Source organism: Cebus imitator, unplaced genomic scaffold (assembly GCF_001604975.1).
Source record: "Cebus imitator isolate Cc_AM_T3 unplaced genomic scaffold, Cebus_imitator-1.0 Scaffold9, whole genome shotgun sequence".
NCBI classification, from domain to species: domain Eukaryota; kingdom Metazoa; phylum Chordata; class Mammalia; order Primates; family Cebidae; genus Cebus; species Cebus imitator.
In genome coordinates, this window is record NW_016107324.1 from 12,433,387 (window position 1) to 12,460,831 (window position 27,445).

The window sequence follows — 27,445 nt, forward strand, 5'->3', positions numbered from 1 at the left end:
AATCCCAACAATTTGGAAGGCCAAGGTGGATGGATCACGTGAGGTCAGGAGTTCAAGACCAGCCTGGCCAAAATGGCGAAACCCCATCTCTACTAAAAATACAAAAATTAGGTGGGTGTGGTGATACATGCCTGTAATCCCAGCTACTCAGGAGGCTGAGGCAGGAAAATCGCTTGAATCTGGGAAGCAGAGGTCGCAGTGGTGAAATAGCCCCATTGCACTCCAGCCTGGGCAACAGAGAGAGATTTCGTCTCAAAAAACAAAAACAAAAAACAAAACAACAACAACAACAAAAAAAGACTTCTAACCCTGATCAAACCAGATTATTTTGAATGAAACGTCTCTCTCTCTCTCTCTCTCTCTCTCTCTCTCTTCTATGGGCAGTTCTGTGTGTAGAAAGATCAGTCCCTGTGTGTAGTGATTTAACCTGGTTTATCTCTTCTTGGCTCAGAATTTTTGATAGGGCTTTCACCTAGGCCACAGAGAGAGAACCAAAGGGAAGACCCAAACATTTGAATGGCATAACGAGTAAATCACATTTCTCTTTGTCTGTTTCCTTATCAATAAATTGAAAAGTTTGCTCTATGTGATCTCTGGGGTACTGCTCAGCTCTTGACATTCTGTGGTTCTGAGTACTGAATTGAAAGCAGCTCTCCTCTTCCTGAATTCTTCTTCCTTGGACCAAACCTCTGTCTTCATTTCTCATCTGTTTATACCTCGCTGCCCTATTTCTTTCTCCTGGGTGTCCTTTCTTCCTCAATTTCCTCAAATCCTTCTTGCTTCTTAGCTCCTTCATATCCTTTTTGTTTTCTATGTTTCTGCAGAACCCCAGATTACTCCCCAGGTCTCCAGTTCTCCATCTTCATGTCTGCCTATTCCTTTCTGCATCACTGGCTCCTAACTCAAGCAATCTCCTTGGGTTCCTCTGAGGGGCCCCTGGGATCCGCTATCATTGGTCCCTCTCACAGAAGCATACCCTTCTCCAGAGCCAAAGGATCAGATATTCAGTGGCTCAGGTAACAAACCTGCTGTCAGGTTACAGATATTGTTTGCTGAAAGACCACACTACAGTGTCAGTGGAGCCTCAAGCTGCCTGCAGTGCCCTGCCCTCACCTGGCTATCCCACAGGTGAGAATAACCAGGACTCACCACTTCCAGTACCAGTGTTCACCTGGAAACATGGCTTTGAGCCTCTGGCCACTGCTGCTGCTGCTGTCCTGCGCAGGTGAGAACAGTGAGCAGAACTGGGGATGAGGAGGAGGAGGGTGGCTAGAAAAAGACATTAAGAATGTGGAGGTTAACCTGTTAGATAAAAGGAAAAAGGAGGGAGGCAGAGACTTGTGCAAAGGAAGACAATGAAGGTTAAGAAAGGCAGGCCAAGACTTACTGTGAGCCAACCAACAGGGCTCAGCTCACCATCCCCTCACCTCATCTTTAGATCCAGGTAGGGAATGGTGCTCAGGGGCAGGGCTCTTTGGGCTCCAGGTTCCTCCTCTTTAGTAACCTCTGGTTTCTCTCCTTACAGTGACTCTGGCCCCTACTGGGCCTCAGTCCCTGGACCCTGGTCTCTCCTTCCTGAAGTCATTGCTCTCCACTCTGGACCAGGCTCCCCAGGGCTCCCTGAGCCACTCACGGTTCTCTACATTCCTGGCCAACATTTCTTCTTCCTTTGAGCCTGGGAGAATGGAGGAGGGACCAGTAGGAGAGCCCCCACCTCTCCAGCCCCCTGCTCTCCGGCTCCATGATTTTCTAGTGACGCTGAGAGGCAGCCCCGACTGGGAGCCAATGCTAGGGCTGCTGGGGGATGTGCTGGCACTGCTGGGACAGGAGCAGACTCCCCGAGATTTCTTGGTGCACCAGGCAGGGGTGCTGGGTGGACTCATGGAGGTGCTGCTGGGAGCCTTAGTTCCTGGGGGTCCCTCTACCCCAACTCGGCCCCCATGCACCCGTGATGGGCCCTCTGACTGTGTCCTCGCTGCTGACTGGTTGCCTTCTTTGCTGCTGTTGTTAGAGGGCACACGCTGGCAGGCTCTGGTGCAGGTGCAGCCCAGTGCAGACCCCACTAATGCCACAGTCCTCGATGGGAGGGAGCCAACTCCTCACTTTTTGCAGGGTCTGTTGGGTTTGCTAACCCCAACAGGGGAGCTAGGCTCCGAGGAGGCTCTTTGGGGTGGTCTGCTACGCACAGTGGGGGCCCCCCTCTATGCTGCCTTTCATGAGGGCCTGCTCCGTGTCACTCACTCCCTGCAGGATGAGGTCTTTTCCATTCTGGGGCAGCCAGAGCCTGATTCCAATGGGCAGTGCCAGGGAGGTGAGTGTGGCCAGGGCTGGGGTTGGGATGTGGCAGGGCAAGAAAAGTGAGATTGGGGTAGTTCTCTTCCTTACTCTTTTCCTCCTAGGTAGCCTTCAACAGCTGCTCTTATGGTAAGTAAGAGCGGACCACTTCTGAGGGAATGGGCTTGGGAAGTCTGGAGGTGGAGAGCTGAAGACATGAGCCTCCAGAGAGGAAGTAGAAACTGATGGGAGGAGTGTGGTTTAGTGGTTTTGGAGTGAGCTGGTGTCCCAGCTCCACCTCTTCCTAAGCCATATGACCTCAAGCAGGTTACATAGTTTTTCTATACTTTAGTTTCCCCATTTATAAAACAAGAATAATATTAGTTACCACAGAGTTGTTGCACAGGATTAAATGACTTGATACTGTATATGCAAACAAAACACTGCTGGCACCTAGTGGTTAATACGTTAGCTAATAAAGATGGGATATGAAAAATAAGGACACAAATGGATTCCTCTACCCCCTTACCACTTCAGTGCAACAGTGCCAGAGCATAGTTAGACATATTGAGTTGCTGAGCAGATTTCCTGACAAGAGGCCCGCTGAGGGTTGTGTTTAAGCTATCTAAAAGCATATGAAGAAAGGAAACAAAAAGGGGCCAGGTGGACAGAAAGAATACTAACTGGGTCTTCTCCTAGGTGATTTTGGGTCTTGGCAAGGCAGCTGTCTCCCTTTTGCCCCATTGCAACATTTCAGCCACTAATGCCTAAACTCTCAGGAACCTCACTTGTAAAAAAGCCCATGCTTGCCATGTCCCTTGAGGGGCTCTAGGTCAGGGTCAGAATCTTCAGCTGGAGGAAATGTGAACTGACCAGATCCTGCCTGCTCCTCCCTCTGCACCCAGGGGCATTCGACACAACCTTTCCTGGGATGTCCAGGCGCTGGGCTTTCTGTCTGGATCACCACCCCCACCCCCCGCCCTCCTCCACTGCCTGAGCACGGGTGTGCCTCTGCCCAGAGCTTCTCAGCCCTCAGCCCACATCAGCCCACGCCAACGGCGAGCCATCACTGTGGAGGCCCTCTGTGAGAACCAATCAGGCGCAGCACCACCCTACAGCATTTCCAACTTCTCCATTCACTTGCTGTGCCAGAACACCAAGCCTGCCACTCCACAGTCCCCTCCCAGCACCACTGCCATCTGTCAGACAGCTGTGTGGTATGCAGTCTCATGGGCACCAGGTGCTCAAGGCTGGCTACAGGCCTGCCATGACCAGTTTCCTGATGAGTTTCTGGATGCAGTCTGTAACAATCTCTCCTTTTCAGCCCTGTCTGGCTCCAACCGCCGCCTGGTGAAACAGCTCTGTGCTGACCTGTTCCCACCCCCTACCAGCTGCCCTGAAGGCCTGCCCCCTGTTCCCCTCACCCCAGACATCTTCTGGGGCTGCTTCTTGGAGAATGAGACTCTGTGGGCTGAGCGGCTGTGTGGGGAGGCAAGTCTACAGGCTGTGCCTCCCAGCAACCAGGCTTGGGTCCAGCATGTGTGCCAGGGCCCCACCCTAGATGTCACTGCCTCCCCACCCTGCTACATTGGACCCTGTGGGGAACGCTGCCCAGATGGGGGCAGCTTCCTGGTGATGGTCTGTGCCAATGACACCATGTATGAGTCCCTGGTGCCCTTCTGGCCTTGGCTAGCAGGCCAATGCAGGATAAGCCGTGGGGGCAATGACACGTGCTTCCTAGAAGGACTCCTGGGCCCCCTTCTGCCCTCTCTGCCACCACTGGGACCATCCCCACTCTGTCTGGCCCCCGGGCCCTTCCTTCTTGGCCTGCTATCCCAGTTGCCACGTTGTCAGTCCTCTGTGCCAGCCCTTGCTCACCCCACACGCCTACACTATCTCCTGCGCCTGCTGACATTCCTCTTGGGTCCAGGGGCTGGAGGGGCTGAGGCCCAGGGGATGCTGGGTCGGGCCCTACTCCTCTCTAGTCTCCCGGACAACTGCTCCTTCTGGGATGCCTTCCGCCCAGAGGGCCGGCGCAGTGTGCTACGAACGATTGGGGAATACCTGGAACAAGAGGAGGAGCAAGCAACGCCACCAGGCTTTGAACCCACTGTCAACCCCAGCTCTGGTATAAGCAAGATGGAGCTGCTGGCCTGCTTTAGTGTGAGTGCTCTGCCAGAGCGAAAGCTCCTAGAACAGTGAGAAGGGCCTCCAGGGGAATTCCTTGAATACTGAGAGGCAGTAGTGTAGGGTAGTAGTTTAAGCACACAGCTCTAGAGTCAGACAGGCTTGGATTCATATCTTGGTTCTGTTACCAGCCTTGAATGAATTGTTTAACTTCTCTGAGCAATAGTTTTCTCTTCTACAAACTGGGGATGATAATGGTATATGAGATAATACGTGCTGTGGGCTTAGCACAGTGCATCATACATAAACGTGCAGTAAATGTTACCTTGCTATTCTTTTGGGTTCTTTGACTCTCCCCCTTTCTGTGCCAGAAAGAAAAGGGATCAAGTTAGAGGACTCTAGTTTTTCCCCTAGAGAGTGAGAATTGGAGGCTGGCCGAATACAGGAAGATAGGGCAAGAATGAGAAAGATTCAGGGACACTACCGATCAGAAGACTTTGGTTCTAGGTTCAACGGTGCCACAAATTAGTGTGATCTTAGGCAAGCAATTTGATTTAGTTTTTCTGGGCTTCAGGTTTTACTCCGTAGAATGGAGGGGTTAGAACATGTTAAATACCACAAGTCATTCACTGAGTGCCTGTTATATGCAAGGTACTTTGCTAGGTTCTGTAGGATATATATAGACTCCTTACTCCATGTTAGGGCCACCTTTTTTCAAGCCCTGGACCCAGTAAAAGGGAATTAGATAGTCATAGTATTTGGTTCAGGTCTACAAGTATTTATTGAGCCAACTATGAACCTGGCATGGGAGAGGGTATGAGAGAAATTAGAGACATTATCCTGGACCTAAACGAGCTTAATAGCTGAAGAATCATACTTGAGATGAAGGACAAGCATCCCAGCAAGTGGAGTTGGAATCCCTCTAGAGCTGCAAGAGAGACAAAGAAGACAGCTCTGTTGGCATTTTGTTTTTCTTCCCACCAGCCTGTGCTGTGGGATCTGCTCCAGAGGGAAAAGAGTGTTTGGGCCCTGAAGATTCTAGTGCAGGTAAAAATTCTAGTGGAGGGCACAAGGGTGGGCTGGGTGACAGCCTGGCTGGAGGTCCCTGCTCCCTGAGGCCATACCTGCCATGACCTGCCATTTGCAGGCGTACCTGCACATGCCCCCAGAAAACCTCCAGCAGCTGGTGCTTTCAGCAGAGAGGGAGGCTGCACAGGGCTTCCTGACCCTCATGTTGCAGGGGAAGCTGCAGGTGAGCATAGAGGGAAAGGGGAGCAAGGGCACCTGGAGCCTAGTGTTCAGAGGACTTGCCTTAGTGGGAGGAGGAACTCCAGAGAGGAAATGGCAGGTATACTGAGCATCTTCAGAGCCAGAATCCATTCCTGTGCCCCTACAGGTAACACCATCCGAGGAGCAGGCCCTGGGTCACCTGACAGCCCTGCTGCTCCAGCGGTACCCTCGCCTCACCTCCCAGCTCTTCATTGACCTGTCACCACTCATCCCTTTCTTGGCTGTCTCTGACCTGATGCGCTTCCCACCATCCCTGTTAGCCAATGACAGTGTGTAAGTTTCCTGCACTTCTCATCCTGCTCCTGTTAGGGTCAAGCCAGCAGCCCCATCCACCTGGATCAGCCTCTTCCAGAGCTCCTCTCTGTTTTTTTTTCTTTCGTGCCAGATAGGTAATGTGCCAACATGTTACAAGGTTTGAGAGGCACATCTCACACCTGAGTGAAAACCCAATCATCATGCTGATGAACTATAAAAGGATCAGAGAGCTCCTCTCTGTTAAAACCAGGGAGAGTCTCCTTCCTATCTAGACACCAGGGCTACAGAGGGCCAGGGAAAACCAGTTTGGAAGAAGACAAAGGGTTAAGACCCGTTACTTCCCGCAGCCTGGCTGCCATCCGGGATTACAGCCCAGGAATGAGGCCTGATCAGAAGGAGGCTCTGGCAAAGCGACTGCTGGCCCCTGAACTATTTGGGGAAGTACCTGCCTGGCCCCAGGAGCTGCTGTGGGCAGTGCTGCCCCTGCTCCCCCACCTCCCTCTGGAGAACTTTCTGCAGCTCAGCCCTCACCAGGTATGAGAATCATCTTCTTTACTTGACTGACCCATCTTCTGCTAGTGGGGATGACAGTCAATGGCATGTCTCTCAGTGGCACCTCCCTGCAAGAGCTCCACAGTGACCCCAGTGTGAGCTGACCTTCCCCATCTCAGATCCAGGCCCTGGAGGATAGCTGGCCGGCAGCAGGTCTGGGGCCAGGGCATGCCCGCCATGTGCTGCGCAGCCTGGTAAACCAGAGTGTCCAGGATGGCAAGGAGCAGGTACGCAGGTGAGTTGTCATGGGATCAGTAATCAAGGCCAGAGTGAAAGAGGTAGAGAGAGGAAGGTACAGATGTCATGGTGGGTCAGTGTTTTAGGAAGGAAGGGGCAAGAAGCAGGCAGTGGCCCCAGGCAGCATAGAGTTCCAGGAGAGAGGTCTATAGATGGTGCCCCTGTGTTGTGGCATAGTGGTCAGAGTGCCCAGTGTATGTACCCACACCATCTGCTGCCAGGCCTGCCTTAGTGCCAGCCTCAGGGGCCACATGAAGGTCAGCTTCATGCCCTCCTCAGGCTTGGGTCCCTCGCCTGTTTCCTGAGCCCTGAGGAGCTGCAGAGCCTAGTACCCCTGAATGATCCGATGGGGCCGGTAGAGCGGGGGCTGCTGGAATGTGCAGCCAACGGGACCCTCAGCCCAGAAGGACGGGTGAGCCCCCTAGCACAAGCCTACAAGACTCTAGGCTTCCCCTGGGTCTGTGTGGATGGCTTTCCCATTGTGTCAACCAAGCTTGAGCACAGCGGTGCCAGCCCCCATTCCACTTTTGCAACCACCATTCCTTACTCCACGGCCATACCTGTTACCACCTCTTTCTGGCCCTTCCCTATCTGGTCTGTGGCATCCCAAACATACCCTTTGCCATTTTGAACCTAATCCATTCCAGTCCAGTCCCTAGTTCCAAACCCTAGCCCAGGCCCTGGGAAATTGAGAGAGGAAGAAGGTTCATCTGTCTTTTCTCTCCAGTCCCAAACCTTCTTTGGTTACAGGTGGCATATGAACTTCTAGGGGTGTTGCGCTCATCTGGAGGAGCAGTCCTGAGCCCCCGGGAACTGCGGGTCTGGGCCCCTCTCTTCCCTCAGCTGGGCCTCCGCTTCCTGCAGGAGCTGTCAGAGCCCCAGCTTAGAGCCATGCTTCCTGTCCTGCAGGGAACTAGTGTTACACCTGCTCAGGTTTGCCTGTCTTACTCCCTGGCATTCACCCTCCATCCCTGCTTGAGTCCCAGTCAAGTGAATCACATTCAGGGAAAAAACCAGCCCCTCCTTTCCCTGGGTGAACAGTAGAGATAAACTGTCCGCGGGAAGACACCTTCATTCACCTTCCTCAGATCAAGAAGTTACCTGAGTCACTGAGGGTGGTTACTGGGAATGGTTAAGAGGGAGTGGGAAGTTTTGGAGGGCTTGCCTTAGGAAGGCTGCTAAGGACCTGGCTGCTGGGTCCTGAGAGCTGTTGTTTTTGGTCCCATCCCTACACAGGCTGCCCTGCTGCTTGGACGGCTCCTCCCCAGGCACGATGTGAGTAGCAGCAACTTCTCAGCCTCCCACCAGAGGTCTCCCCTTCTTCCCTGGCTCCTGCATCTGCCCCTCCTCCCTCTCCGCTCCCGTCGTGCCTTGCTGCCTTGTGATTGTTGTCTTCCCCACCACCCTTCCCTCCTTCTTCAGGCCTTGTCTCTCTTGCTCTTTAGCTATCCCTGGAGGAACTCTGCTCCTTGCACCTTCTGCTGCCAGGCCTCAGCCCCCAGACACTGCAGGCCATTCCTAGGAGAGTCCTGGTTGGGGCCTGTTCCTGCCTGGCCCCAGAACTGTCACGCCTCTCAGCCTGCCAGACCGCAGCACTGCTGCAGACCTTTCGGGTATGAGAGTAGCAAGGAGGATGAGACAATCAGGGATATGGGCTCTCTCTGGTTGGAAGACATCTTCCCTGTGGCCAGGGAAGCCCATTCATACCTCCCCACTGACACACACACACAAACAATTCTCATGCAGGTGAAAGATGGCGTTAAAAATATGGGTACAACAGGTGCCGGTCCAGCTGTGTGCATCCCTGGTCAGGTAAGTGTGAGATCTCCCAGGTGAGCTCCTCTCTCCATTCCAGGGCAGTTTCATATGGCTGGTGCTGCCTCCCACACTACCCTGCGGTGGCCCTGAGAGTTCAGGTTAGCTCTTTACCCATTAGCAGTTCCAGATGCAGGACAGCATGACCCACATTGTCCTAGAATGTCAAATCTGGAAGGGCCTGAGAAATCTTCCAGGCCAACCACCTGCTTTCAGATGAAAAGACCAATGCTCAGAGAAGCTAAGGGACTTTGTTCATCTGGTGCCTAACTAGAAGCAGCACTTGACCACAGCAGCCTGCAGTGTGAGGCTCTTAGGCATTTATTGATACAGTAGCAAATGCCATTCCACTTCTGCCCTAGCTTTGGTCCCTTTCCGCCCCCATGGTTCCTTTTCTCTGAGTGCTAAGTCTAGACTCTCTCACTACACTGCTATACCCATCACCGCCAGCAGCCTATTTCCACCACCTGGCCAGATTGCCTGCTTCCCCTGCTCCCATTAAAGCTACTACAACTGGATTCCTCAGCTCTTCTGGCAAACCGAAGACGCTACCGGGAGCTGCCCTGGTCTGAGCAGCAGGTGATTCTCCCCACTTAATTTCAGAACTCCCTCACTCAATGTAGTCTATCTTCTGTACCCATCCCTCAGCCCTATTTGGCCAGATTATCCTTAGTATCCTTTATTGATTGATTGATTGATTGATTGATTGAGACAAAGTCACTCTGTTGCCTAGGCTGGAGTGCAGTGGCATGATCAGAGTTCATTGTAACCTCAAACTCCTGAGCTCAGGCAGTCTTCCTGCCTCAGCCTCCTGAATAGCTAGGACTACCGGCGGTTACCACCATGCCTGGCTCATTTTTAAAATTTTTGTAGAGACAGACAATACAAAAATGTGAACACTATATTGAGACACTATGTTGAGGTATCATGTTGCCCAGATTGGTCTTGAACTCCTGGCCTCAAGCAATCCTCCTGCCTTGGCTTCCTAAAGTGCTGGGATTACAGGCCTGAGCCACCACACCTAGCCCCTTAGTATCCCTTATAATGTGACTTGCTTTTCTTTTTCTTTCTCCTTCCCTTTTCTTTCATTTCTTTCTCACTCTCTCTAATGAGGAGTGGGCATCTGGGAGAGTGGGAGGCTGGTAGGTCCCACAGAGTGAAGAGGCAGGACTGGGTCCAAAGCATTCCTGCCTCTCCACTCTAGGCAGTATCCTTGAACAATGTCTCTTCTGTGAAGTGGCTCATCTTCCTTTCTCTTGTAGGCACAGTTTCTCTGGAAGAAGATGCAAGTACCCACCAACCTGACCCTTAGGAATCTACAGTGAGTAACTTGTGTTGAGCAGTGAACTGAATTCAACCAACATTTTTTTTGAATGCTTACTGTGTGCCAGGCACCATGTGATATGGAACGGGGGAATATGGGGATGAATGATGCATAGTTCCTGCCTCATGGACATTCTCCTAGCTCCTTTCTTTGCCCTCCTGTCCTTCCGCAGTGCCATGCCTACCCTGACTAGAACCAAAGGACTCAGAAAACCTGGGTTCAGGTTCTAGTCCTGTCACCTACTTGTGCTCTTGGGCAAGTCATTTAACCTCCCTGTGTCAGTTTTCGCTCTTTAAATGAGAATTAAAATGGCACCAGCCTCATAGGTAGTTATTATGAAGATTAAATGAGGTAAGTCATATAAGATATTTAACACAGTGCCTGGCCTGTTGTAAACTCCCAGTAGACGTTTTCTACTATTAGTTTACTTCAGGGTGACTTCTGGCCAAGCAAGAATAAATAGGAATAAGAAGGTATCACTTTACTTACACCCACAGTAAAAGAACCATGGGCTTCGGAATCTTTTTTTTTTTTTTTTTTTTTTTTTTTTTTTTTTTGTCTGAGATGGAGTCTTGCTCTGTTGCCTAGGCTGGAGTGCAGTAGTGGCACGATTTCAGCTCACTGTAACCTTCGCCTCCCAGGTTCAAGCAATTCTCCTGTCTCAGCATCCAGAGTAACTAGGAATACAGGCATGCGCCACCATGCCCAGCTAATTTTTGTATTTTTAGTAGAGATGGGGTTTCACCATGTTGTCCAGGCTGGTCTTGAACTCCTGACCTCAGGTGATCTGCCCACCTCAGCCTCCCAAGGGCTTCAGAATCTACAATATGGCTCTAGTTTCAGTTTACCACATTTCTAGTAGAATAATGTTGAGAATGTCACCTGACATCTGTAAATTCTTTTCTTCTCTGATAAACAGCAGTGATGTTATGGGAAGCTGATGAGAATATATTAAAACATTGCTCAAACCATAAATTGCCGTAAATGAAGATCTGTACTTGTGTTGAGAGTACTGATATCAAGGAGCAGACAGTCTGTGGCATGTGTTGAATGAGCATCTACCCACTCACATACCCACAGGGCTCTGGGCACCATGGCAGGGGGCATGTCCTGTGAGTTTCTGCAGCAGATCAACTCAATGGTAGACTTCCTTGAAGTGGTGCACATGATCTATCAACTGCACACTAGAGTTCGAGGGAGCCTGGTGAGAGGTGGTGCTTGGACATTAGTGGGAGCAGGGAGGCTGGGACCCTAGGTATAGAACCCAGCTCTTATGTTCTGCTCTGGCCTCATCCTGCTTCCCTACAGAGGGCCTGTATCTGGGCAGAGCTACAGCGGAGGGTGGCAATGCCACAACCAGAATGGACAACTCTAGGGCCAGAACTGAATGGGCTGGATAGCAAGCTACTCCTGGACTTACCGTAAGTACTACAGCTGGAGATATTGGCCCCTCAGAAAACTCAATCTAGGGTGAAGATCTACCCTTAGGGAATGCCCTAGAGGAGGTGGTTTTTCTGTCTGGTAGTTCCCTGACATCATTTATAGTCCAAAGCAGAAGACTCTATTCAAAGTTGCTCTGTGTATTGACTGGTTCCCAGAAAATGGCACCAGCATGGGGCAGCTGAGGGTGGCAACACTGTATTGAGGCCTACCAAGTAATCTTACAATAACCTAACCCACATTAATTGAGATAGAGTATCTGAAGTGAGGGAGGCAATGCTCCAATTCTGCCCCAAAGGATTGTAGTTTGCTCAGGGCCCTGTGTTCTCAGTGCATTCAGAGGTGTAGATAGAAAGAAAATATATTAAAAACGTGATAAATGCCTTGAAATACCTGAGGGGCTATCAAGTAGAAATTAGATTGTCATGTTTATGAGTGGCCCAATTGGACAAGATTAAGAATAATTAGAGGAGATCAGATTTTTACATAGTATAAGAAAAACTAGGGCTGGGCACAGTGGCTCACGCCTGTAATCCTAGCACTTTGGGAGGCCGAGGCGGGTGGATCATGAGGTCAAGAGATCAAGACCATCCTGGTCAACATGGTGAAAACCTGTCTCTACTAAAAATACAAAAAATTAGCTGGGCATGGTGGTGCATGCCTGTAATCCCAGCTACTCAGAAGGCTGAGGCAGGAGAATTGCCTGAACCCAGGAGGTGGAGGTTGCGGTGAGCCAAGATCACGCCATTGCATTCCAGCCTGGGTAACAAGAGTGAAACTCCATCTCAAAAAAAAAAAAGAAAGAAAAACTAAGGTAGTGAGTTCCTGGTCATTGGAGCTGTTTGAGCCTAGGCCAGATGGCCCCATGGCAGGAATGTTGTGGAGCACATTCATATATAGGTTGTGAGAAGACAAGGCTGTAGGAACCCAAGGCTCCTCCCAACCCAGAGAGCTAAAAGTTTTTAAGTATCTTACTCATATGCTGCCTTTCTTGTTTTACCCCCACCACGACCCCATTGCCATCTGCACTGTAAGTCAGAGTAGGAAAATGCTAGTGTTATAGCCTTCCTGGAGATATGGAGATGAAATGGAGTAAAAGCAGTTGACTTCATCCTTACATTCTTTTTTTGAGATGGAGTCTCACTGTGTTGCCCAGGCTGGAGTGCAGTGATGTGATCTCTGCTCACTGCAGTCTCTGCCTTCCAGGTTCAAGCAATTCTCCTGCCTCAGTCTCACAAGTAGCTGAGACTATAGGTATGCACCACCACACCAGGCTAATTTTTGTATTTTTTATAGAGATGAGGCTTCACCATGTTGGCCAGGCTGGTTTCGAACTCCTGGCCTCAAGTGATCCACCTGCCTTGGCCTCCCAACATTCTTACATATTTATAGGGCTTTCCACAGACATTAGCTCTTGTATGACTTAGCCCAATTCCAGAATTGGCAATGCTAGGTAGGGTACAGGCTATCACTTCTGATTTCTGGGCAAAAGTGTTTTTTGTATTTGTATTTATTTATTTATGAGATGGAGTCTCACTCTGTCACCCAGGCTGGAGTGCAATGGCATGATCTCAGCTCACTGCAACCTCCACCTCCCGGGTTCAAGCGATTCTTCTGCCTCAGCCTCCTGAGTACCTGGGATTACAGGCACATATTACCACACCTGGCTAATTTTTGTATTTTTAGTAGAGATGGGGTTTCACCACGTTGGTCAGGCTGGTCTCGAACTCCTGATCTCGTGATCCACCTGCCTCAGCCTCCCAAAGTGCTGGGATTACAGGTGTGAGTCACTGCGCCAAGCCTGTTTTTATTTTTTTAATGCTATTCAAATCTGTTTAAATATGTGGGTGCTGTGAGACTATTTAGAATCCCAAGGTCACAGATGAGGTGAAACATCCTAGACCATGCGTCAGAAAACTTGAGTTCCTCATTAGTGAAAGAGGGATAAGAAAAAGACTTATTTTGTCCAGGCACAGTGGATCACACCTGTAATCCCGGTACTTTGGGAGGACAAAGTGGGTGGATCGCTGAGGTCAGAGGTTCAAGACTGGCCTGGCCAGCATGGCAAAATGCCATCTCTACTAAATACACAAAAATTAGCTGGGTGTGTTGGCACATGCCTGTAATTCCAGGTAATTGGGAGGCTGAGGCACGAAAATTGCTTGAACCTGGGAAGTAGAGGTTGTAGTGAGCTGAGATCGCAGCACCAATGCGCTCCGGCCTGGGTAATGGAGTGAGGCCAGGTCTTATTGTAGGATCAAATGAGATAACACCTGAAAGAACTTTGTAAATTGTATAGCATTATGCAAACAAGAAGAGGTCTCACAAGTAGAGGAAGGGTGGCCCTTTGGGAAAAAACTGCAATTGGGAGTGAGAGACCCTACCTTTGATCTCTGTGAACCTGTTTTTTAATATGTAAAATGGGGAAATGTTAATGATACTTAATATTTGGAGCTTTTGAGTCCATTAGATTAGGTAGGAGTGTTTGTTATTTCTTTTTAGGAAGACTAGAAATACGTCACTCCCTTTTTCTCCTCCATTCAAGCTTGATGGTGGGCGTGGAGTTGCTTACTATCAGTTCTTGTCCTGTCCAGCTTCACTAAGTTTGGTCTGGGGTCACATCTTAGCTGAGGAATGTGGTGTTCTGTGGTCCCTTCTCAACTTGGTTCTGTTCCAACTGAATGCTGTTGTTGTCACATTGCTGTAACAGAATCCAGCTAATGGACAGACTATCCAATGAATCTATTATGTTGGTGGTGGAGCTGGTGCAGAGAGCTCCAGAGCAGCTGTTGGCACTGACCCCACTCCACCAGGCAGCCCTGGCAGAGAGGGCACTACAAAACCTGGTAAGAGTCCACCCTACCAAACTGAGATTTGCTGCCCTGGGCAATTCTTGCTTCTCAAACAATGCTCTCTGACTGTCCCCCAAACCTCTACTTCTTGCTTTCTTGCTGCCAAACAGGTTCCTTTCTACAAGGCCCTGTTTTTGCCTCTGGGTTCTGTTCCTTGATAATCTGTTTCATGTTACTTGTCCATACCTCTTGGAGCCCAAGAAATCCCTTGGAGTCCACCTCCTTTCTGCCTACTCCTATGTGGGCTCATCGCTTTAGAAAGTGAACGAAGGCAGTGAGCATCATAGGGTGCTGAGTTGAGAGCAGGAGGGAGGGAGGGTCAGGGGGCTTGGTGTCTTGATCAAAGTGTCTGGTACTCTGAGTCAGAGGTGCATTGTCCAAGATCCAATGCTCCTCTCCAGGCTCCAAAGGAGACTGCAGTCTCAGGGGAAGTGCTGGAGACCTTAGGCCCTTTGGTTGGATTCCTGGGGATAGAGAGCACACGACGGATCCCCCTACAGATCCTGCTGTCCCATCTCAGTCAGCTGCAAGGCTACTGCCTAGGAGAGACATTTGCCACAGAGCTGGGATGGCTGCTATTGCAGGAGCCTGTTCTTGGGTATGGACCTTTGAGAACTTCAGATTCTAATTCATCCTATACCCAGTCCCTCAACCTCCATAATCAGTGGCAGTCTGTTCCATATTCTTAAGGTCCCTTGGAGCCCCCTGTTCCAAATCCTGGCATGTCCTCTTTCCCCTTTCTTGTCCTCACAGTTCCCCTCAGCTCCCCAGCCCCTGATCTTCTTCCTGTCCCCCAGGAAACCAGAGTTATGGAGCCAGGATGAAGTAGAGCAAGCTGGACGCCTACTATTCACTCTGTCAACTGAGGCAATTTCCTTGATCCCCAGGGTGAGATGAAGGAACAAGAGAAGGGAGTAAATGCATTGAGGGGACTGGTGAGCTGGTTATGGGGACCCATGGCCAAAGAGGGCAAAGGATGTGAAGCCTAGATCCGGGGGGAGACTGCGAAACAGAGACAGGACTTTATAAATATAGCTATAGCAGTAGGCCCTGACCTGTCCAGATCTCCCCACTCTCCTTCTATCTTCTCATGCAGGAGGCCTTGGGTCCAGAGACCCTGGAGCGGCTTCTAGAAAAGCAGCAGAGCTGGGAGCAGAGCAGATTTGGACAGCTGTGTAGGGGGCCACAGCTTGCTGCCAAGAAAGCAGCCCTGGTGGCAGGGGTGGTACGACCAGCTGCTGAGGATCTTCCAGGTGAAACTCCTCAAATACTCATATGTCCAGTAGGATGTACAGGGAGTATCAAAGTCTGGGTTCTACATGTGCGCTTCTCTGGGATTAGGTTTTCTAATTTATAAAGCACGGTTAGAGGTTAGAGTGATGATCTTCAAGTCTCTTCTAGTTCTAGAATTCTATAGCTCTGGGAGTTTGTAAACTATTAAATTTTCTTTTAAGTCCACAACTCCCATTTTCCTGCTCTCTTGTCTCTATAAACAGCTGACTCAGCTCTAGCTTGGCTAAGTGTGGAGCTCTCTGCTGGGGAGATCCCTAGAAGCTCTGAAGGAGGCATTGTGAGGCTAAAGAACTGGGTTTGAATTCAGCTCTGCCATTAAATGTCTGGGCAACATCCTTAGTCTTCCATCTATAAAACGAGGGACTTGGCATCTCCAATCACTTCTTCTTCTGTTATCTTCTAAGCCCTATAAATCTTGCCCTGTAATAATCCCTTGATCCCTACTTCCCCCAGTGCTCCATCCTCCAAAGGTTGGAAGGATCATTCCATCTACAGATATCTCTCTGGGCATATTTTAATATTACACTGACCTCCTGGCCCTGCCTTCCTTCTTCAGAACCTGTGCCAAATTGTGCAGATGTACGAGGGACATTCCCAGCAGCCTGGTCTGCCACCCAGATTGCAGAGATGGAGCTCTCAGACTTTGAGGACTGCCTGACACAATTTGCAGGAGACCCAGGACTTGGGCCTGAGGAACTACGGGCAGCCATGGGCAAAGCAAAACAGGTTAGGGATGGAGAGCCAACTGGGATCGGCCATGAGGAAGTTGTTTGGGTGTGATGTGGGACACAAAGAGAATAAAGAGTTGGATGAGAGGTGGGAGAAGCAGGAGATAAAAGAGTTAAAAGATTTGGGTCACAAGTAGGAGGTGAGGGGAGATAAATCCTGAGGAAAGAGAGCCAGTACAATGAATAGAGGGACAACAGGAGTAATTACCAAATTTTAATGCATATCACAATCATCAAGGGAACCAACTTTTTCCTTTATTTTCTTTTTTCTTTCTTAAAAAAATTATGGCATGCTTCACAAATTTGCATGTTATACTTGCACAAGTGCCGTGCTAATCTCTTTATTATTCCAATTTTTTTGTATATGTGCTGCTGAAGCAAGCATGGAACAGGTTTTTTTTTTGTTGTTTTGTTTTGTTTTAAGATGGTGTCTCACTCTGTCACCCAGACTGGAGTGCAATGCTCACTGCAATCTCTGCCTCCTGGATTCAAATGATTCTCCAGCCTCCTGAGTATCTGGGATTACAGATGTGCACCACCACACCCAGCTAATTTTTTGTACTTTTAGTAGAGACAGGGTTTCACCATGTTGGTAGGGCTGGTGTCAAACTGCTTACCTTGTGATCGGCCTCCCAAAGTGTTGGGATTATAGGTGTGAGCCACCGCACCTGGCTGGGAACAGGTTTTTAATGCCGATGCTGGATTACCACGCTAGAATGACTTAATAAAAACCTCTGGGAAGCTGGGCGCAGTGGCTCATGCCTGTAATCCCAGCACTTTGGGAGGCTGAGGCACGTGGATTGCTTAAGCCCAGGAGTTTGAGACCAGACTAGGCAATATGGCGAAACCCTGTCTCTACTAAGAACAGAAAAAAAAATTAGCTGGGTGTGGTGGCACACACCTGTTATTCCAGCTACTTGGGAGGCTGGGGTAGGAGAATCCCCTGACCCCGGGAGGTGGAGGGTGCAATGAGCCGAGATCACACCACTGCACGCCAGCCTGGGTGTCAGAGCAAGACCCTGTCTCAAAAATAAATAAATAAATAAATAAATAATCAGTCGATCGGTCATTCAGTCTCCGGGAGAAAGAGTCCAGACATCTGCTTTTTTTTTTTTGGAAACAAACTCTCTGTCACCCAGGCTAGAGTGCAGTGTTGTGATCTCTGCAACCTCTACATCCTGGGCTCAAATGATCCTCCTGCCTCAGCATCTCAAGTAGCTGGGACTACCGGTGCATACCACCACACCTAACTAATTTTTGTATTTTTGGTAGAGGTGGGGTTTCACTATGTTTCCCAGAATGGTTTCGTACTCCTGGGCTCAAGCATTCCTCCCAGCTCAGCCTCCCAAAGTGCTAAGATTCCAGGTGTGAGCCACAGTGCCAGTCCTCAGGCATCTGCATTTTAATAAGTGTCTCTGTGTCTGATGCACATAAAAGTTGAGAACTCATGGACTAAAGTTAGTTTGCTCTTCTTTTCTACTGACTCTAATGTCTTTGAAAATAACTTAGTCAGAGGAACTGTAAGGCAACTGCCTCATTTTATAGTGGAGGAAACTAACAAAAAGGCAAGTGACTTGCCTGGAGTTACACAGCTAAGGGTAGAGGCAAGACTTAAAACCCAGCATTCTGACTCCCAGTCCACTGCTTTTCCACTCACATTGTTCCTCTCTTTCTCCTAGTTGTGGGGTCCCCCCCGGGGATTTCGTCCTGAGCAGATCCTACAGCTGGGTCGGCTCTTAATAGGTCTAGGAGATCGGGAACTACAGGAGCTGATTCTAGTGGACTGGGGAGTGCTGAGCACCCTGGGGCAGATAGATGGTTGGAGCTCCACCCAGGTAATACTTTTTATCCTCCCTATCATTTCCCAAACACCCATCCTACAGACCCAGCCCTCTAGATCATCTGAAGCCCAAGGAATTTTTCCCTGTGACCCTATCTGGTCATTCTTTCTATCTTTTCTTAATACCCCATGCTAGTGACCTTCAGGACTCTGATTTATTCACTCTGAGGTCCTGGACACATAGTACTGTCTCCTGCCTCTTTTCCCAGAGGCCTCCTCTTTTTCTATCCTTTTCTTTTTTGAATCCTCAACCTTCCCCAAGGCACTTTAGGTCTTAATAGTAACAGGCTATAACCCATTAACACCTATCACTTCCCTAATCACTTCCCTGTCCATTAATTCTCCATACTTTTCTCCTTTCCCTCTGCCCCTAACCCCTGCCCCAGCTCCGGGTTGTGGTCTCCAGTTTCCTACGGCAGAGTGGTCGGCATGTGAGCCACCTGGATTTCATTCATTTGACAGCACTGGGTTATACGCTCTGTGGACTGCGGCCAGAGGAGCTACAGCACATCAGCAGTTGGGAGTTTAGGTCACTTGTGAAGGGGCTGAGGGTGGTGGTATTGAGGTAAAGGTGGACTTACTGGGGAAACAAGGGTCATGAAGGTGTGGTCCCATGGAAGAAGGGAACTCATTTGAAGCCATCTCTTCCTTTGTCTCACGACCACAGTCCCTTTTGCTGAAGCTGAATTCTTCTTCCTTCCTTCCCACTCTTCTACAGCCAAGCAGCTCTCTTCCTGGGCACGCTGCATCTCCAGTGCTCTGAGGAACAACTGGAGGTTCTGGCTCACCTCCTTGTACTGCCTGGTGGCTTTGGCCCAATCAGTAACTGGGGGCCTGAGATCTTCACTGAAGTTGGCACAATAGCAGGTGGGAAGCTGGTATAAGTTGGTTTGGTTTCTATACCATGGATGGACTGAGTGGAAAACTGCCCCACAATTCTTAGGTGGGGGCCTGAGAAGGTATTTAGGTAAGGAGCTGGAGACATATTGGGGAAGGTCTGCAGTAGGGCATTTTGGGAGTAGTTAGAGAGGTCTATAGGTTTGAAGAGAAGGAACATCAGTCTAAGACAATGTTTGGATGCCACTTGCTTCAACAGCTGGGATCCCAGACCTGGCTCTTTCAGCACTGCTGCGGGGACAGATCCAGGGTCTTACTCCTCTTGCCATTTCTGTCATCCCTCCTCCTAAATTTGCTGTAAGTATTAATGGACTGGGATGACCACAGGAGAGCCAGGGCCCAACAGGGACTACATGCATGCACTGATTCCTACCCCTGCCCCTAGGTGGTGTTTAGTCCCACCCAACTGTCCAGTCTCACCAGTGCTCAGGCTGTGGCTGTCACTCCTGAGCAAATGGCCTTTCTGAGTCCTGAGCAGCGACGAGCAGTTGCATGGGCCCAGCATGAGGGGAAGGAGAGCCCAGAACAGCAAGGTGAGTTCCCAGCTGCACAGTTTGACCCTCCATCTCCTGACCCAGAATCAGACCCCAGGGAGATCCCTGGAATGAAGGAGTCTACAGGCAGAGAGCTAATTTCCAAGTATCAATGCTCCTGGAGAGCAGAGTTGTGATATTACTTCCATTCTCTGTCTATTATAGGTCGAAGTACAGCCTGGGGCCTCTGGGACTGGTCACAACCTTCCTGGTCCCTGGTATTGACAATCAGCTTCCTTGGCCACCTGCTATGAGCCTGTCTATACAGTAGAAGGAGACTGTGGGGAGAGAAATCTTAAGTCATAAAGAATAAAGTGCAAACAGAAGTGCATCCTGATTATTCTCAGAAGCTGATGAGGAATATGGGTAAAATGTTAATGCTTTCCACCCACCTGAGAATCAGTGTTCCTGGCATGCCATAACTGGAGTCTCTTTCCATCATAAATAATCCCACTGCCTCTTTTCATTTCCTGAAAGCTGCTCCCTCCTCACCCCACCATTAGAAAAAACACAGACAACTGCAGTATAGCAAGGAGTCTTTACTAGGATGGAGGCAGGGGATGCGGGGGCAGGTCCGGAGCAAAGTAGAATGAGCCCTCCTTAGAATGAACAGAACTCCTGGGAATCCTGAGTCATCAGCTGGCGATGGGGAGTTAATGCTTGGTGTGGATGAGAGGTGCGGGGATGCGGATATCCTGGCCTCTCTCCAGACGCCGCTCACAATCAATCAAATAGTTTACTCCATCGATGACCAGTTGCACCAGCTCCACCTGAAGGACACTAATCCTTGATATCTGTTTTCTACAATCTGAGTTTTTCTTTAGCACTGACTGACTTGCCTGCTCATTTCCAATTGCCTCCCCACTCAACCTGAATTTCATTTCAGATTCTGTTAACATTCCTGAGGCTTACTCACTGCCATGTTTCAGCCCCCACAGACCTATACTGCTCCTCACCCTAATCCCTTAGGATCTCACCTCTGATTTGCCTAGTCGGTCCAAATTAGAAATGTCAAAGACACCGCCTGTGGCAGCGGTGTCCACCCCTCCAGTACCACGCTTTTGGAGTCTTAGGTTCTCCAGGATCTTTGGGAAGCGGCTGTCCTGGAGAGGAGATAGGGATTGAGAGCAGGGTCAAGGCAGAGACTAGTCCTACCTGAAAGAGCCCTAAACCTGCTCAGAGCTGTCTCCTGGCCCTTTTCCTTTTTTTTTTTTAAAGACAGGGTTTCTTTCTGTCACCCAGGCTGGGAGTGGTCATAGCTCACTGCAGCCTTGACTTCCTGGGCTTAGACTTAAGTGATCCTCTCACCTCAGCCTCCACCACACCTGGCTAATTTTTGTATTTGTAGTAGAAATGGGGTTTCATCAGGTTGCCCAGCTGGTCTTGAACTCCTGGGCTCAAGTAATATGCCTGCCTTGGCCTCCCAAGTGTTGGGATTGCAGGCATGAGCCACTGTGCCCAGCCGGTCTCCTCACCCTTTAGCCTTTCCAAAGGGTCCACTCCCTCCCCATCCACAACCCACCCTTCCTTACTCATACCCCTCTGTAACCCCACAACTCCTTTACTTTGCTTAGCAGGGGCAGTTTGATGTGCACTCCTGCCCGAAGTCCAGTGCCCAGGTTAGATGGACAGGTCAAGATGTATCCCAAACGCTCATTCCACATGAACTCCCAGCCACGTTCTTGGATAAGTCGCTCCACCTGAGTCCACAAAGGTTTTGTTAACGAAAAATCAGGGAGATTTTCATTAACCCTGGACCCTCCCTTAGCTAGACACACAAGAACACTAGAAATATGTCTAGAACAGAAACTTGGCTGTGAATGAATGACAATGCTCTTTTTCTTCGGTGAAAATGGTTTGTTATTATTATCATGCATGTGTGATGCAAAATTATGATGTGAATAATAATGAGATTGTGAAAATATGTGGAAGAAAAACTCAAGGGGGTGGTGTATTAAGGATGATCTAGGAAAATGAACAGAGGTGGTAAACAACTGAGAAAGGATTGATTATTCAATGAGTTATACATGCATTGATAATCTTTGCTTTGCTAATGAGTCTAGAGCTTGGAAGGGTCCTTTCAGGCAGAAAATGAAGGTGTAAGCTTTGTTAGGAAGAGGTAAGAGAACCTTCTGTTAGCTGTGAAAGGAACACGTGTGAAAGCAGAGAAGACGAAAACAGAGCAGAAAAGCCAGATTCATAGGAATGGGGGGCAGGGGAAGGCGTTTTGCTTCACTTAACCATGTAGTCATCAAGGTGACTATTAGACTTGAAGAGACAAGGGATCTACCAGAATACAGGTCACAAAGACCACTACCCAACATGAGTAAAGGGATCCTGATTACAGTTCAGAAAGAACCATGGCATAGGGGAATATCTTACATGTTGAACATGGGGAAACCCTTCCATCTAGAATAATAATGCAGCTAACACTTTAACACTTATTAAGCACTTACTGTGGACCAAGTACTTTACCTGTATTTCATTTAATCCCCACAACAACCTAAAATGTAGAAAATCTCATTATCCCAATTTTACAGATGAGGAAACTGAGGCATATAATTTAAAGTTACTTCCTTACCCACTCATAGTGAGAATATGTTATCTATTACTTGCCAAAAATAGTAGAAACTGCTCAGAATCTAAAAGTGGAGCTCTTTTTTCTTTGCAAGCCTAAAATAGAACTGTATGTATGAGAACATACAGTAAGAACTGGCTTTATGGGGTTTTCTAATGTAGACTTCAATATGGAGAACCAATCTATGTAGGATTGAGGATTAAGTTCAACCTCTCATCTACAGCCACACATTCTAGAACTCAAACCATTCTATCCTCCACCTTCCCCAGTCTCCCTCCCAACTCTCAGCTTAAAGCCTAGACACGGTACTTCAGCAAGAATGATAGAATCCAGAGACAAGGCCTACCTTGGATCAGAACTGGGTAGTTATAATAGAGTCATGAACACAGCAACCTCTCCCCACCAACATCAATCTAAGCTCAAATCATCTCCTTATCTGCACACTTCACCATCCCACACCACACATCCCAGGCACTGACCTGCCTTCTCGGTTATTCCTTCTTTGCATTATCTGGCAACTGCCTTATTCATGTCCTAAGGTTCCTGATATTCTTTCTCTCTTCCTAATCTTAGGGTGATCACATGTCCTGGTTTTCCCAGTATAGTCCCAGCTGGTTTATTCTTTTAGTCCTAGAGTGATTAATGGCAACCCTTTTTACTATCAGACATGTCCTGGATTGGTTTACAAATGACATAATCTATTTATGCTACTCTTCGATTTTCCTTTTGTCCTCCCACCTAGCAACCCTACACACTCTTCTCCAACCTCTTTGAGGCCTCGGCAGAATCTTTCAAACACTCTTTTCATGTTGCCGCCCTTCTCCATGGAGATGACCCGTGTATGATCCTCCTCATTCACCCAGATCAGGAAGCTCTTCTCATTGTTGTGCCTGAGGGCCGGAGAAGGACAGTGATCAAGAGGCAAGGCAAGAATTGAGAGAGACAGAGGGGAAAAAAGCATTTATGAGGGCGTGAATACAAAAGAGGTAAGAAGCAGCCTCATACCAAATTCCACGAGCATCTGGCCAGTCTCGAGCCATTCCTGCGGCAGTCAGCAATGGGGACACAGGCTTATCAAACAGAAAATGGTCCTGGGAAAAGTAAAGGGACTTGGGTTAAGAATCTTAATGGTGGCCCCTGGACCTCTCAGAGCCCATGTCTCATCTGGCCCAGGCTCCCCTCTGGCTCTTTTCTCCATCTGCTCCCCCAACCCAGCTCCCTCTTAAGGCCCTCACATCAATAAGCTGCTGCTGTTCAGCCTCTGTCATCTCACTGAGCCTATAGTAACGTCCAGCCAGGTCACCCTTCAGGCCACTCAGTGCTTCCACCACAACACGTTCCACCTCACGTCGCTCTGCTCGCGTGCAAGCTGGTGGCAGACTGAGTCCTCGGATGCTTCGGCCAGTTCTCACTCTCGACGATAATACATACCTCTCATCAAAGTAGCCAGAACGGATCTGAGAAATAAGGAAAATGAATATAAGTCACAGAAACACAGTGGGTGGGAACTGAGGGCCCCTGGGAAAGGAAAGACCTTCCTTAGGGATTTGAGGACTCTTTGTGTATTCTTCCTGTGTGCATTGGAAGAAGAGGCTCATTGGGAAAACACTCCAATTGAAGGGGGCCTTGCAGACCCTTCCCCAAACTGCTTATCTTGGGGCCATGGTCATTCTTATCTATCCTTAATCTCCATATATGCTGCTCCTGAAGATAGGATTCTTTCCTTACATTAAGATTAAAAGCTCAGCAGTATAATGACCATGAGTTAGGAAATAAGGTGAAGGGATTGGAGATACAGAGTGTTGTACACAGGCAATGCAAATCAGAAGTGGAATATTTAAACATACCTTACTGGCATCCAGATCAGTGGTGTGCTTCATTGTCCGGGGATCATATCCATTGTGTCGCTCTTGGATCACAGGGTCAAAGAGGTCAGCAAATACCTAAGGGGAGTTAAGAGGGAGAGATGGTTAAGGAGAGGAAATCCCTCCCCAGGCTTCAATTGTGCATTGATTTCACTGGGTCAGAAAACTCCGAGTCTTGGGGGAAACTGAGAGGTCTTTAGGGAGAAGGATTACTGGGATTACTGGGAAGATGAGTTGGATCACCAGGGAGACTCTGGGGACCCCCTACCTCATAGGTCTCCTCATCTCCAGCCACCATGCCCACAGTCTTGATGAAGGGGTGGCCGGGGTTGTCCACGCCAGTCTGGATACACTGATCTAGCGTCCAACCAGTGGGTGTGGTCTTGTCGCAGAGCCGTGCATAGACTGCTGGGGTCAGGTGACTGGCCATGCAGTTGTTGTGCTTTCGGAGGTCTGGGTACTCAGCACTAGGGAGGGGGTACCCAGTAACCATGGAGGGAGGGCACAGCGGCCTAGACCTAGTGCAGTTACCTGGGAGCTGTCCACTTGGCCATGACTGGCTTTGCTCCGTGGGAGGAGGGGGAATTAGAAAGAGGCTAAACCTTGGTAATCTCTTTAGGTACTTTCAGAGTCTATTCTTTCCTAATAGTTCTAGTTGCCTCTGGCTAGCCAGCTCAGTTTCTCCAGATCTGCTCAGTTCTTTCCTTCCATGACACAACACTAGGGATGGAGGAGGGGAAAGACTAAGGAGAGGAATTGAAGAAATGAGGGAAGGAGATGGAGTGGAGCGAAAAGAATAGTTCCTGGCTTAACAATTAGGGATTTGGGCAGCAAGTGCAGCTAGAACTCGCAGGGCCAGAGCTGGTCTTGACAGGTCCCCAGGAATGTTCTTGCTTTATGGTTTTGGCCCCCACCCCCACCCCACTGAGGTCTGCAGACTGTACAGCCCTCCAGCTCCAGGGCCTTCGTGATTATAGCCCTTCTCTGTTGCCCGGATTCTCATTTCTACCCGCACCTTCATTCCCATCACCACCTGCCCCCGCCCCCTCCCGCGCCTCAGGCACTGTTACCTCGGGGGATACAGCCTCCGTCGTTCACTGGCCGCTCGTACAGGTTCCGGTCGGAGCAGAAATCCAGCGGCTAGAGACCCCGCTCCGGCCAAAGCCAGGAGCCTGAGTCCCGGGCGGGCGGACAGCAGACGGGAGAAGGGACCAGCCATGGCTTGAGGGTCTGGCTACGGGATGGCTACGGGATCCTGGAGTAGGCGCTGGCGCAAGGCAGGATCCGGAACAGGGAGGGAGGATGCAAGCGGATAGACTGAGGGCCGGAGCTAGGTCCGAGGCTGCAGCCGAGATGGGGGTCGGAGTGGAGGTTAGAGCCGGAATAGGAGCCGGTACCGATCAGACTGCAGGAGAGGCGCAATGAGCTAGTGGCAGGCGGGCAGGCGGGAGGAGGCGAGGGAAGCCCCAGCCGCAGTCTTCAGGGGTGGGGCTCCCCTAGGCCCCGCCTTCCCGCCTGCCACAGCGCTAGGTACGTGGGGGCAGGGGTGGGCAGCATCCGCCAGGTAATTAGCTGGGCCTGAGACTCGCGCGCCTAAAACCCGGGGTGAAAGCCCCCCGGGATGAGGTCGCCCAGATTTCAGCACCAAGTAGAGGACAGCACCCACGTGGACTAGCTAAACCCCAATACCCTTCCCCCAAACCCCTCGATTTAAGCCGAAACCCGATCCTTCTACACTGTAGGTGTGCAAGGGTGACATTGCCGAACTTCTCTGCTTCTGGCCTGCCTCAGCCACCTCTCCCATCTCCCGGGGCAGTCGCGAGGAAACCGCGGAATAAACACAGATAGCAGAGGAGGATATGGAGAAAGCACAGGGTTAGAGGCAGGCACTGGGAAAGACACCCACTGGTTCAAGGTCACCTTTTCCTTAGAACCAGGAAGAAGACCAGGGTGCTTCCTTGCCACCCCTGTGCGCTCCTTACAAGGTTGAGAAAGGATTCCCAGGGAGGAACCAGGGAAATATTAACTCTTAGGCCATCTGTGTTGTGTCCTCCACCTCCATTCTGCGTCCAAGTCTGAAGCCCTGTTATTCCTGCCTTTACTTCTCATGATACCCCGCTTTTTTTCCTTTTGTCTCTCCCACTTTCCTCCCCGTCCCCTACCTCACCTTTGATCTTTTACTTCTCTGCGTCTTTTCCAGGCTCAGACCTGTTTGCTACTCTCAGGACGTCCTCTGTGTATTCTTGGCAAGCTTGCCCACCTGTTGGTTGTGCTGGGTGTGGGGCTGTGGTTGGACAAAGAATTGTTAGTTTCCTCTTCCTCCTCTCCCTTCACTTCTCTCTCCGGAGTTCCTAGTTCCTGGGCTGGAGGAGAACGTGAGAAAGTGAGGTGAAGGGTGTGGTGAGATGACTGGGTGTGGGACTGGAACAGGCAGGCACAGGTCTCCAGACAGCACATGTGTTTCCTCTCTTGGCTCCCTAATGCTGTTTAATCCAGAGTGTAAAGGCGAGTGGTGTACAAGGGCATGAGGTCATCAGGGAGTCTCTGCCTCTCTGATGGTCCCCTCTCCTGCTCTCTCTCCTCATAAAACGCATATTCAGATTTGAGAGGGCTGTGTTTCCCAGCTCCACGTATGACTCGACCTTTGTCCTGGTAGCAAAGAGAATGAATGCTATAGTTGAAATAGAGATGAGGGGCTTCTGTGTGGAGGATCAGTTAAGATGGAGTAGCACGGTGGCGTTAGTCCCTTCCCTCTGCTATCCTGGTGTACCCACAAGACAGTAAGATACTTGGAAATCTTAAGAGAGAGTATTTGGGAAACAGAATTCCCTTCACATCAAGTATTTCCCACACTACTCTCATTCCCTTCATTCCTTCTAGGCCTCCTTTGTGTCTTTTCTTTTTTCTACCTTCTTCATTTGTGGGTATTCTTAGAAGTGCCCACTTGTCTCTTGGGTCCATGTCTTCTTCTCCTGGAAAGACATCAATTATTAGAGAACAGAGTTATGTTTCTGCAATGTGGAAAATGTTACCTGTGTTGTGAGGCCTCTTTAACTAGGTTAAAAAATAGCCATGGGTAAATAAATATAATTTCTTAGAATAGCATGTATTTATCCAGGTAAATAGGGAGATAATCTTTCAGAGCAGTAAGGTTGCTATTTGATTGAGAGGGTGGTTACTAAGATTAAGGAGGTAGGGAGTGGGAAGAGATAATTACAGAAGGAGAAATAAGACAGCCAGAGAAGTAAGAGAAATTACCCAAGTTTAGAGAGTAGCTGCCCAAATTTGAACAATAATTCAATAATTCCCCAGGGAAAACACATGTACATGTGCACTTTTCTTATCCCTTATGTGCCTTTGACAGGCATATAATATATCAATACTCATTAAAAAAACGTATTCTACAGCATATGGAAGTAATCAATATATGGCATTGATATATGGTATGTTATTTATTTAATAAGAACTATTGTCAATAGTGTTTTTTTTTTTTTTTTTTTAGATTTTTATTTCATTTAAAAACAACAAAAAATACTTTTATCTTA

The 27,445-nt window shown here is 49.3% G+C and overlaps 2 protein-coding genes and 2 non-coding genes across 4 annotated transcripts; 1 reads left to right on the forward strand and 3 right to left on the reverse strand.

The window, feature by feature from the left end:
* Positions 1-247: 247 nt before the first annotated feature.
* On the forward strand, positions 248-19,783 carry STRC (stereocilin). Its single transcript, XM_017546072.2, has 29 exons — positions 248-1,225; positions 1,526-2,311; positions 2,400-2,424; positions 3,180-4,437; positions 5,386-5,448; positions 5,549-5,653; positions 5,798-5,964; positions 6,294-6,480; positions 6,618-6,733; positions 7,015-7,147; positions 7,486-7,668; positions 7,972-8,010; positions 8,181-8,348; positions 8,482-8,547; positions 9,004-9,129; positions 9,813-9,871; positions 10,955-11,078; positions 11,183-11,295; positions 14,025-14,160; positions 14,568-14,764; positions 14,964-15,054; positions 15,263-15,419; positions 16,016-16,185; positions 17,867-18,022; positions 18,414-18,556; positions 18,746-18,894; positions 19,124-19,221; positions 19,310-19,457; positions 19,623-19,783. The coding sequence occupies exons 1-29, from the start codon at positions 1,180-1,182 to the stop codon at positions 19,709-19,711; spliced, it is 5,298 nt and encodes a 1,765-aa protein (XP_017401561.1). The 5' UTR covers positions 248-1,179; the 3' UTR covers positions 19,712-19,783.
* On the reverse strand, positions 6,071-6,169 carry LOC119473911. Its single transcript, XR_005203169.1, has one exon. It is a non-coding gene; the product is annotated as a small nucleolar RNA U13 (small nucleolar RNA).
* Positions 16,467-16,572, reverse strand: LOC119473892. The gene has a single exon (XR_005203147.1). It is a non-coding gene; the product is annotated as a U6 spliceosomal RNA (small nuclear RNA).
* Positions 19,784-19,976: 193 nt separating the features above from the next.
* Positions 19,977-25,647, reverse strand: LOC108316318 (creatine kinase U-type, mitochondrial). Its single transcript, XM_017546083.2, has 9 exons — positions 24,971-25,647; positions 24,169-24,367; positions 23,883-23,978; positions 23,271-23,492; positions 23,041-23,126; positions 22,802-22,925; positions 21,023-21,157; positions 20,435-20,560; positions 19,977-20,227 (listed from the first exon to the last, which is right to left on the reverse strand). Exons 1-9 carry the CDS (start codon positions 25,117-25,119, stop codon positions 20,111-20,113), a joined length of 1,254 nt encoding a protein of 417 aa, XP_017401572.1. The 5' UTR covers positions 25,120-25,647; the 3' UTR covers positions 19,977-20,110.
* Positions 25,648-27,445: the final 1,798 nt, after the last annotated feature.

Bases quoted from the DNA above. Each gene is read 5' to 3' on its own strand.
- STRC (XM_017546072.2), top strand. From the start codon at position 1,180: ATGGCTTTGAGCCTCTGGCCACTGCTGCTGCTGCTGTCCTGCGCAG. The intron at 8,548-9,003 runs GTAAGTGTGAGA...CACCGCCAGCAG, and splicing joins CTGTGTGCATCCCTGGTCAG to CCTATTTCCACCACCTGGCC. The intron at 19,222-19,309 runs GTAAGTATTAAT...CCCTGCCCCTAG, and splicing joins TCCCTCCTCCTAAATTTGCT to GTGGTGTTTAGTCCCACCCA.
- LOC108316318 (XM_017546083.2), bottom strand. From the start codon at position 25,119: ATGGCTGGTCCCTTCTCCCGTCTGCTGTCCGCCCGCCCGGGACTCAGG. The intron at 24,368-24,970 runs GTAACAGTGCCT...CCCCCTCCCTAG, and splicing joins CGGAGGCTGTATCCCCCGAG to TGCTGAGTACCCAGACCTCC. The intron at 20,561-21,022 runs GTAAAGGAGTTG...TCTCCTCTCCAG, and splicing joins AACTGCCCCTGCTAAGCAAA to GACAGCCGCTTCCCAAAGAT.